The 12005-nt window shown below is 49.1% G+C and overlaps 1 protein-coding gene across 10 annotated transcripts in view; it reads left to right on the forward strand.

The window, feature by feature from the left end:
• Positions 1 to 12005, forward strand: part of LOC144721385 (membrane-associated guanylate kinase, WW and PDZ domain-containing protein 2-like) — a 70691-nt gene that overhangs the window by 15900 nt on the left and 42786 nt on the right. For all 10 annotated transcript variants that reach the window (XR_013585897.1, XM_078598964.1, XM_078598961.1 and 7 more), the window contains exon 4: positions 7791 to 7907. Coding sequence is in view for 9 of the 10 variants with exons in the window: in XM_078598964.1 (XP_078455090.1) it covers positions 7791 to 7907 (117 nt within the window). In the remaining variant the exon portion in view is untranslated. The remainder of the gene's footprint in view (positions 1 to 7790; positions 7908 to 12005) is intronic.

The following is a 12005-nucleotide window of genomic DNA, read 5'->3' on the forward strand; positions in this document are numbered from 1 at the left end:
GCATCCGACAGGCATCCCAATGCCAAGCTGGTTGGGTGCTACAACCTGAGAATGGAATCTCAGAAATGATTCATCAACAGAGGTGGCGGGGTGGCTTAGAAGACAGGTCCTGAGTTAAAATCTGGATTTGAGCCACCCGTGATTAAACCGGCTTGTCGAGTGTGACGAGTTGATGGACTCAACCCAGCAATAAATTACACGCAAGACATTTTGTTTGTTGCTTAATTTCACCGGCTCTTGAGAATTAAAAGCGTTGATTTGATTGGCACGCGATGACCATTCATAGCAGGACACATACAGTTTGTGCTCCTAAGTGTGAAGAGACTTCAGGTGTAGTTCAGTGGTGTCAACTTTCCGAAAAGTTTCCAGTTTGTTTTGTTTAACCAGGTGAGAACTCAAGGCACCAGGATAGTCTCATTTGTATGAGATGACATCTGTCACCAAAATGACAAAAATTTCAAAAAAGCAAAGCACAACAAGAAAGCAAGCTTTCTGTGAGAGTTCTAAATGGACATTTATTTGTGTTGTGACATTATGCTGATAATGCAACTGGAAAGTATTTGAGAGAAAATACATCTTAATTCAGATTAATTCCTGAGGATGGCCGAATAGTGAGTGATCTCATTGCCAGTGTCCAGGCACAGCCATCACCACCGAGGACCTGGGTTCAAAACCTGGGGTATTGCGTTGGGTGCCTAAAGGCACACTTCCTCGCGTTACACGTGCACTGATCAGACGTATTTCATCACAGTGCTGTAAGTGGTTGAGTCTGCCAATGCAATATTCATAATTGTTATCTGATACACACATTATTCTGTGTCATAGGTATGTGGGATTTCTGCCACTCTGCTGAGAGTTGTAACACAGACACTGTGTACTGTGTTATGCTTGTTGGAATGGGAAATGAAATCGAATTCTCTTCGGTTTATATTTGCGGAAGGTGATCATAATTGTTTTGGCCAAAAGTCACTCATTTGAGAAGAGGTTTTTTCCCCTTTTATCAGGCAACAAAACAGTTGTGTTAAGTTGTTAAAACACCAAACTGAAACCTTTTACAAGGAATCATGTCTGCATTAACCACAATACTTGTGGTCAAAATGCAAAAAAACATACTCTGATAATATATGCATTGTCTTTTAAACTGATTGGTCCACACCAGAGACACCTTTCTTTTGAGCCTCGTCTCAAACGGTGTTAGTCACTAATTTATCTGCATTATAATTACAAGTTTGATGATGACAAATAATAAACCTTGGCACCTTGGAATGCCTCTTTCCTTCTAAAGAGGCGGCACGGTCGTTAAAAACGAAAAAAAACTTTCAGCGCTGAACATTGTAACGCACCAGTGCATCGCATTGTGAGACCAACTGCCCAGTTTGCGCTCCAAAAATACCCCCAAAACGTAAAGGTTAGTCAATGTTTGCAGAGTCGACCACACACACGCACCCGACCATGTACACCAGCCCACGTTTCCAGGCGGTGCGGATTTCCCAGGGTGAACTCGCCACCGCTGAGGAGAGGCGCGAGTGGGCGACAGGCCGGGTGACCCAGGCCCGGTCCCTGCGACCCCCAGACAGCGATCGCCTCTCGTGTTTGCGAATGTTCCTTCTCCGTGGACCCCGCGTGAAGTGAGCGTCGTTTCCACCATCGCCCGTTGGTTTGCTGTTTGCCGCGGCCGTTTTGTTGGAGTCGTTGGTCCTGGTCGCATTTTTGTCCCGTCTCACTTGCTGTGCTGCTCCGGTGCACCTCTAAGCCGGTTCGTGACCCATCCTCATCCCCAGCGCTCTGCACTGAGAGCAGGCACGAGAGTTCCGTTGCGGCTGTCGTTTTGTCAGAGTGAGACAAAGCCAAAGGTGCAGCCCAGCAATTGCTTGCTCCTGACAGAAGGGCCTGCAATGGGTACAAGTTCGAGAGAGCCCCTCAGAGGGTATTTGGCCTACTTTTCCACACTGGCCTGACATTTTGGAAAAGGTGAAAATACCCACACTTCACCCCACGACATGCGACCTGCCGATTGACTAACTGTGGTTTACCATTTTATGGCTGGGTGGAGAGAGGCGGGGGGGGGGATTTCAGAAACTTGTCCATTGTTTCAACTGCCGTGTTGGGAGATCGAACCGGCAAAATCTGGATTGGAAGTCCGGTGTGCTATACAATACACCACGGCAGAGTAATGTGATTTTTAGACAGCAAAAGGCACGATTATGACTATAAAATCGGTCCCCCCATCATGTCTTGCATGACATCACCCTACTGCAGTATAATGCGTAATCACTTTCTCATAGTTTTACAGCAAGTGTTAGAATTAACTTAACGTTTTTATCGATTACGGTTGTTGCTGTTGCCGTGATTACAATGAAGCAAGGTTTTATATACGAGAGCTCGGGCAACCCCGGACTTAGAGGTTACGTAACTACACGTTTGTTTGTAAAACGAGAGAGGCACGTGCCCTCGCCAGGTTTCACGGGCAGCTTAGCCCACTTCCGTGGCTCTAGAGAAGGGACTGAACCTGCGCCGACATCTAAAGCAGCTTTCTTCTGTCTCCCTGTGTTGTACGTAATTATTATATATACGACCGCGCGCAATCACTTAAACAATCTCTGAGTCGCATAACGAAGATGCAAACAAAATCGCTGGTCCAATTACATGAGAATTTTTGGCCCTGAAAGCTGAATGCATGTGCAGGAATGATTGGCCATGTAAAGATGTATGGATTCATCAATTATTGATGAACCTTACTCTCACGATAGTACATAAAATCTCACGTGTTGGTCAATAAAGTGCAAGACATTCAGCAGTGGTGCACATCACTTGGTACCGCTGGGCTCTGTGTGCGGCCATGAGTGGCCCCCAAAGGCCGAGGTCTTGTCCTCCCTCAGTATCTGCACTGGGGCCGAGACCTAATGAGATTTACAGGGTCAAGAGTTTGCAACGGTTCTCTTGAAGATCGCGGCGACACAAAGAGATTTCCGCATTAATCCGTCATCCGCGCGGCCATGTGTCTGAAGCCTCGGACACCTCGCTCTATCCTCCCGTGACCGCTCGGCAGCCCAAGAACACGTGGGAGACCGATTGGGGGTAGGAGGGGGTGGTTTGTTCCACAATGTCAGACCGCTGCGCAAATAAGATAAGGAATGGCAGAAATGGTTTTGGGGTTGTGATACCGCAGCTCCGAGGCCTTTGACGACACACGTTGAGAATGTGTGGGAGCAACCGTGCGTGCCACTCACCGATGGCATGATTAATACATGGTGCTTACTTCCACAATCGCCGACGACTGGGCTGGGTGGGCCCTGGCACCAGGCAGGGCCAGAGTGAACCCATCCCCCACTGCAGCCCCAAATTCGGGCTGCACGATTTACGTTTGAAAGTCACAATCGTCATCGGCCGTGATCTTTCCACCGCAAGCAGGTGTGTCCGTCCGCCCGGCGGGCCCTCGGCGCTGCGTCGAGGGCCCTCGCCGGCTCAAGCGGCCGCCCTCGAAGCCGCGGCTGAGTGAACTGTACGGCACTCGAGGGGCACTGCGTGCCGCTAACTTGCCAAAACGTTCCGCTCTGCCTCGTGCTCCGCTGGGAAATTTGCTCCGGTAGAGTTTTGCAAAATTCCAGTTCTTGTGATCGACCACGATACGCATTTTTTTTTTTTGGCAGTTTTACCGACATTTAAATAAAAATCAAGTTGCCATGCACTACACTTGCCTGATGATTGGAAAATGCATCTGAAGCGAAGTAGATATTCAGATTCCGGTGAAGCTAATTTGAATCGGTGCCCTCGACAACATGTAGGTCCCATACGTACATACACACACAAAATGTCTTTATATTCATTTGAATCAGCGTTCCGTTCATCGTGTGCAGTGCACGTGTACATGTGTACATGCACACGATCTCTATCTAAATAAGAATCAGCATGAAGTCACCTGAATCGGCAGCATCTTAGTCCCGTGGGACACACACGTGCGCATGTACACGAGTTATCGATTTTAATTTTAATCAACACTCACTGGTTGACATGGGACGTGTTTACCAATTATCAGGCACGTGTAGAATTATTTTTTTTCAATTGTTTTTAAAATGTGGTAGACGTGGAAAGCCGTACAGTGGTAGTGGCAAGCAGTGTTGTTTGGGAAACTCTGCCATGAGGAAACAAAGATGGAAAGTGTTTTTAGCTCAAACAAGTATGTGGAAATAATCGTCCCCAATTCCAGTCATGTGCCTGTTGGGGAAATTCCACATTCGTATGGCAGTGGGTCAGTAAAACAACCACGCTTGACTTCATACAGTGCAGTGGCAGTCTTATTACCCACACCGGAGGAGACGCAGGTCAAAGAAAATCCCTCCTGCCCAGGATCTAAACCCGCACCCCTTCTGAATGCGAGTCAAGCATTCTTAACACAGCCAGTTGTTGAGCGAACTATTTAAAACAATGTTTTAAAAATATACCGTATTTGTTTGGTTTTTAGCTTCAATTTCCTGGATGCTGGACTTCCTGGATGCGAGCGAGCGAGCGAGTGGGGCTGGGCTGGATGTTTTTGACATGCTTCCGAGTCGATCTGGCTCAACCCGCACGCCGTTGCCTCCGCTTACCCCTGTTTCTTCGTGCAAAAACGTAAGACGGCTTAACCATACCGCAGCAGCAGCGGTGGTGGCAACAGCAATAACATCTGTCGGGGAGCAAAGCGAGCGAGCGTGCGGGTGCGTTCCGTCATCCCTGGGGGGTCGTTTATCCGCCTGTTATTAGCAGCGCTTGCGGGGTCGTTACGGAATTAGTGAGCAGCGGCCGTGGGATTTTGTGGCGCGGGCGATCGCGTGGAGGAGCCTCGCCTCGGACAATATCTGGTGTCCTTTTTGGTTCTTTCGGTAAAGTCACGTAGGTGACTTTACCAAAAGACCCAAAGAGTATGGATCCTTGCAGTCACGAAAACTTCAAATCTAGTATCTGGTGTCCTCTCCACATTCTGTTTGAATTGCGGGAAGACTCGGGACATAATAACAAGCAGCCCTTGTGTTCCTGATGTGAACTCAGGCCGTGTGTCCCCGAGCTGAATGCGTTTGAAGCATCATTAATGATATAAACATTTTTACTTGTAAGTTGTGGTCAACCACATAATTATGGGTGGTGTGATAGCATAGCACTTAGCGCACTGTCTTGTGGACCCGGCATCCTGAGTTTGGATACTGGCTGTTGCTAACATCGGTGGTGAGCGGTTCACTAACCTGTGAGCTGCGAGTTCAAAATCCTGAATCCTGGCCAGGCTTGAACTTGGCCATTCATCTCTCCGAGGTCAGTAAAATGAGTACCACTTTGGATGAAGTGAACAGCGGTTACCCTTTGGATCGAATGTGCCATTGCAATGAGGGATTTCCACGTCTGGCTCCGGGGGCTGTAAACGAGAGACGAATCCCGCCCCACTCTGCTTAAAGCAGGAAACCACTCGTGAGTGAATTGTTGCCGGACACCGAAATAAACAACGCAGCAGAGTGCACGACTTTGTGTGGGTGAGGGAGAGCACTGTGCATCTTCAAATGTCAACTCATTGATCACTGAATACAAAAAAAATCTAAAAAATTCACAGCCTCTGTTAATCCACTGCTGGATGACGGTTTCCCCATCAGTCATTAGGGAACTAATAACCCTCGCAGACTTGGTCCACTTCTATCTGCTGGCGTACTCAACTGGAGATTAATGACAGTGGGTCACTGATAGCACGGTTGGCTACGTTCAGTGCGAAAGACATTCAACATACATGCAATGGGGGTCGTATATGTGTGTTTAGCTTGTAGAATTTAGAACCTTTGGCTAATGTTGCCTTATGAGTGAAAACACTCAACCTCCATAAATTAAATATTTGAGGCCCAAATTCAAACATTCAGGTTTTTAGATTTGTCTCCTTTTAAGCATAGACATGACTGTTTCTGTGAAACAGTTCAGCTTCCAAGTCCTTCTCGAACATCTTTAGAATTCTCATCAGTGACAAAGTCAAAGTCTTCCACAGTATGTATTAGCAATAGTAAAAACACACATTGGACCTCTGTTATATTCATGAAGCCTTCTTCCAAAGGTCACCGAAGTGGCGATATGTTAACTACCTTGCGTGGCATACAGGAGGTCGTGGGTTGGATCCTGACCTTGATGCCTGTATATTTTGAGTTTGCATGTTTTTTCTATATTGAGAAACATGCGGTTCGAGTACGTGGCTGCTATAAATATCCACATGATAAGCCACTTCGTTGAGCTGTCATTTGTGGCCAGGTCGCATCTTAAAAAGAGCTATAGAGCTCAAGTGGGTCTTACCTGGTAAAATAAAAAAAAAATTGTATAGTTTACAAAGAAACCATGCTTAATTCAGGGATATAAATCCACTTTATATTTATTGTCATTGGGTTTGTTTCAATAGAGTAATGTAGGCATGTTTAATGTGATGACATTAATGTTTAAAAACAAGCTGTTTTTACCAATCAATGAATCGTACTTTATTTATTCTAGCGCCCTTCACAATGAAATTGTCACAGAGCGCTTCACGCGTGAACATTAACATTACATCAATAAAATGTAAGTTACACAAAACAATCAAAAGTGTATACGCAGTGGGTTTTATTTCGGAGTAGAGATGCAATGTGGCAAAAAAAAATTGTCAAAATCCAAAAAATAAATCCACTGTTGTACCCTACGTCTATGTTCACCACCTGCACCAACCTCCACCGGCCTATATGGGAACTTGTGGTCAAGTAATACCCCCCCAAGGCCCACACTGCATGTCGAGGGCTCTGTTCCAACATTGGATTGACGGAAAGGACCGCGCATATATATAGGCACATTAATCTGGGGAGCATGGGAAATACACACCAATTAATTCACTCAGTCATTCATGTATCCATGCAGTCACCTTCAGTGGGCTTAATGGACACTAATCCGTTTCACGCTCGCACAGCCTCCTAAGTCCCTCGCATATGCCTCTTGGAAGCGTCTGAAGCCCCTACGTCGGTGCAGCACCCTCTGGTGGAAGTTAATTTATCACTTAGTGCCACCGCAGCCATTGATCAGGTAACCGGATAATGTTCCAATCAGGTAAACGGTGAATTAAAGAAGATACAAGTCAAAGGTTGAGCCTGGATAGCGTTTTTGGCAGGCGACCGGCGTGCGTAACAGGTGTTATAGGCTGCAGCGCCACGTTGTGGGCAACAGAAGGCGGCACAGGGAAATCCACGGTTGTGTCGTGCTCCCTGACTCCACCGACCCGCACTGGCCAGCGTGGTGAGGTATGGTCAAACAACCTCAACGGACCCCACAGCATGGGGAGGCCCTCATCCAGCAGTGGATTGACAAGAAGGTTGTACATTAATAAGCCAACATGCAGCTCTTACCTAGTGGCAACACATCTAGGCCGTACAATTGTGGTTTATATGACTGCTGTAGTGTTTTTTTAAAGCATGTTTTCATAATCATAATGCCTATTTTTTGCCTCGTGAAGATTCAATCACTCTTGAGACTTGTTTTCAGGAGGAGTCCTACATTGAGATATTTGTCCAAATCGATGGATGTAGGTGTGCGTGCGTGTGCCACATCTGCAAGGGCTTTGCTGACATCCACTCTATCGTCTTGCTTTCTCACGAAGAGCGCTACAAACTTGGGTCACACAGTTCAGGAGACAAAGCCTCGGCCTGCTATTGCAAAAAAAAAAACCTTTCGTGCCCCCTGCGTGTGCGTGACCCCGCCGCGTTACCCACGCGCCCACGATGATGTCGCGATGCCTCTGCCCCCTCCCCATACCCACCGCCGCCGTTCTCCAGGCGGAGCTCTCACCAAGGACCTGCGGCTCTACCTCAACCAGCGCTTCCAGAAGGGCTCCGTGGACCACGAGCTGCAGCAGACGATCCGTGACAACCTCTACCTGCGCACCGTGCCCTGTGAGTGCCGGCCCCACGCTCCCTCCCGGTTGCCTGCCTTTATCCACTTCGCCAGCTACTGCCACTCCAGATTGAAAACTAATTTCTTTAGAACTGCTCTTTGTGTGTTTAGTTTGGTGTTCTTCCCTTCGCACCTTCGGTTAGCACGGTTGGCTACGTATATACTATACAAAAGAAGTTCCACATACATCCATACATACACTGAGCCAATGTCATATCTTATCTGTCTGGTGCCAGTTGCGTTTTAGAATATTACATTTAACATAAATGAGTTTAATTAGAAATACTTCATACTTTTTTTAAGGGTTTGACTCTTACTCAATGGCTACTATTAGGTAACTATTCATATGCCTATTTAAAAAGAGATAATAATAGAATGGTGATAAGTGCAGTCTCCAACTCCTATGAACTCTATATTTTAAGCCTCTCAGTTACGTGCTATGGAGAATGACTGTTACCTTGAACGTCGCCTATTTTTTCTATTTTCTTATAACGCCACAGTGTTATTGACGAATGTGTTGAATTTTGTTTCCGTCTATCCTTCTGCTGCCATCCTCATAACTGACGGTTGATGACCATGACCGATGCTTTCCATAGTTTGCGATTCTCAGAGTCTCTTATGGAAAATCCCACCAACTCTCTCACCCTGTCCCACCAACCCTCTCACCCTGTCCCATCAACTCCCTCACCCTGTCCCATCAACTCTCTCACCCTGTCCCACCAACCCTCTCACCCTGTCCCATCAACTCCCTCACCCTGTCCCACCAACCCTCTCACCCTGTCCCATCAACTCCCTCACCCTGTCCCATCAACTCTCTCACCCTGTCCCACCAACCCTCTCACCCTGTCCCATCAACTCTCTCACCCTGTCCCACCAACTCCCTCACCCTGTCCCACCAACTCTCTCACCCTGTCCCACCAACTCCCTCACCCTGTCCCATCAACCCTCTCACCCTGTCCCACCAACTCTCTCACCCTGTCCCATCAACCCTCTCACCCTGTCCCACCAACCCTTTCACCCTGTCCCACCAACTCTCTCACCCTGTCCCACCAACCCTTTCACCCTGTCCCACCAACTCTCTCACCCTGTCCCACCAACCCTTTCACCCTGTCCCACCAACTCTCTCACCCTGTCCCACCAACCCTTTCACCCTGTCCCACCAACTCTCTCACCCTGTCCCACCAACCCTTTCACCCTGTCTCACCAACCCTTTCACCCTGTCCCACCAACTCCCTCACCCTGTCCCACCAACCCTCTCACCCTGTCCCACCAACCCTCTCACCCTGTCCCATCAACTCTCTCACCCTGTCCCATCAACTCTCTCACCCTGTCCCACCAACTCCCTCACCCTGTCCCACCAACTGTCTCACCCTGTCCCACCAACCCTCTCACCCTGTCCCACCAACCCTCTCACCCTGTCCCATCAACTCCCTCACCCTGTCCCACCAACTCCCTCACCCTGTCCCACCAACCCTCTCACCCTGTCCCATCAACTCTCTCACCCTGTCCCACCAACTCTCTCACCCTGTCCCACCAACCCTCTCACCCTGTCCCACGAACTCTCTCACCCTGTCCCACCAACTCTCTCTCCCTGTCCCACCAACTCTCTCACCCTGTCCCACCAACCCTCTCACCCTGTCCCATCAACCCTCTCTCCCTGTCCCATCAACCCTCTCACCATGTCCCACCAACTCTCTCACCCTGTCCCATCAACTCTCTCACCCTGTCCCATCAACTCTCTCACCCTGTCCCACCAACTCTCTCACCCTGTCCCACCAACCCTTTCACCCTGTCCCACCAACCCTTTCACCCTGTCCCACCAACTCTCTCACCCTGTCCCACCAACCCTTTCACCCTGTCCCACCAACTCTCTCACCCTGTCCCACCAACCCTTTCACCCTGTCCCACCAACCCTTTCACCCTGTCCCACCAACTCCCTCACCCTGTCCCACCAACCCTCTCACCCTGTCCCACCAACCCTCTCACCCTGTCCCATCAACTCTCTCACCCTGTCCCATCAACTCTCTCACCCTGTCCCACCAACTCCCTCACCCTGTCCCACCAACTGTCTCACCCTGTCCCACCAACCCTCTCACCCTGTCCCACCAACCCTCTCACCCTGTCCCATCAACTCCCTCACCCTGTCCCACCAACTCCCTCACCCTGTCCCACCAACCCTCTCACCCTGTCCCATCAACTCTCTCACCCTGTCCCACCAACTCTCTCACCCTGTCCCACCAACCCTCTCACCCTGTCCCACGAACTCTCTCACCCTGTCCCACCAACTCTCTCACCCTGTCCCATCAACTCTCTCACCCTGTCCCACCAACCCTCTCACCCTGTCCCACGAACTCTCTCACCCTGTCCCACCAACTCTCTCTCCCTGTCCCACCAACTCTCTCACCCTGTCCCATCAACTCTCTCACCCTGTCCCACCAACCCTCTCACCCTGTCCCACGAACTCTCTCACCCTGTCCCACCAACTCTCTCTCCCTGTCCCACCAACCCTCTCACCCTGTCCCACCAACTCTCTCACCCTGTCCCACCAACTCTCTCTCCCTGTCCCACCAACTCTCTCACCCTGTCCCATCAACTCTCTCACCCTGTCCCACCAACCCTCTCACCCTGTCCCACGAACTCTCTCACCCTGTCCCACCAACCCTCTCACCCTGTCCCACCAACTCTCTCACCCTGTCCCACCAACTCTCTCTCCCTGTCCCACCAACTCTCTCACCCTGTCCCATCAACTCTCTCACCCTGTCCCACCAACCCTCTCACCCTGTCCCACGAACTCTCTCACCCTGTCCCACCAACTCTCTCTCCCTGTCCCACCAACCCTCTCACCCTGTCCCACCAACTCTCTCACCCTGTCCCACCAACTCTCTCTCCCTGTCCCACCAACTCTCTCACCCTGTCCCACCAACCCTCTCACCCTGTCCCACCAACCCTCTCACCCTGTCCCACCAACTCTCTCACCCTGTCCCACCAACTTCCTCACCCTGTCCCGCCATCTGTCTCACCCTGTCCCACCGGGTGATCCGTTTCCTTCCTCCGTCGCCTCTTCCCTTCTTACATTCTCCCTTGCGTAATCATCTTTGTCAAATCTCCAGCTGTTGGGTCTCTTGGGGTATCTCCCATGAACACCACCTTCCTTCTCATCAGACATTCTCAATAACTCCCGTCTGTTGCCAATCTCTTCCAGCACATCTTCATTCTCCGTCTTACACGTATGTATGTTGAACTGCTTTCGCACCGTACGTAGCCAACCGTGCTAATTGGAGGTCTTCTTATCACGCAAGCTCATTTTCTCTATTCTTCAGTATCACAAATATTTTTTTTTATCTCACTAATCCACAGTGCCCATGTTTCACTGCCATATCCCGTTAAGCTCTTCAATAAATCTTCCAGTGTCTTCCTCCTCACTGCTCTTTGGAACGCTGAGGTGCTGCTTGTGCTTGGCTTGTCTTTTCTTTTCCAAAGAAGATGTAGCCCAAACTAAATATATCTCGGACATGATACATAACATATAAAACCCTATATTCATCCACTTCAGTACAAGGGCTTCCCATGCCATGCAAGCAGTGAGGGTTATTTGGCCATACTTCACCACACTGGTGAGTTGTGGGTTGGCGATGTTTCAACTGAAGACGATTGCTTGTGTTGCGATCGAAACGTCGTGATATTGTTATTATTTTGATTCTTTTTTCTATCTACGTGGCTTTACCGAAAGACCCAAATAATATGTTTACACCAGGTACTCATTTGAGGTTGAGTCGACCTAGGGGAGGCCCAGGACCGGTTCCGATAATCATCACTGGTGTTGGCCGTGAGCGGGAATTAAACACAGATTGCCGGGTTCGTAGCGCAGCATGCTAACCGCTACACTACTGCTCCCCGCTATTTTTAAAATGTGGTTACACACAAACAAACACGACTGCAAAAACATGCAATGGTCTGCCATGTATGCATAGATGCTATTATGGCAAGTGCTGTTAGCACTCACTTATTAAGGCCAGCATGGTGCCAACACCGCTTTTGTTGATGCTAAATGACGATGAGTTTAAAAATCTACACTGTAGATTATTCACTGAATGAAT

This window comes from Lampetra planeri, chromosome 11 (assembly GCF_965212315.1).
Source record: "Lampetra planeri chromosome 11, kcLamPlan1.2.h2, whole genome shotgun sequence".
NCBI classification, from domain to species: domain Eukaryota; kingdom Metazoa; phylum Chordata; class Hyperoartia; order Petromyzontiformes; family Petromyzontidae; genus Lampetra; species Lampetra planeri.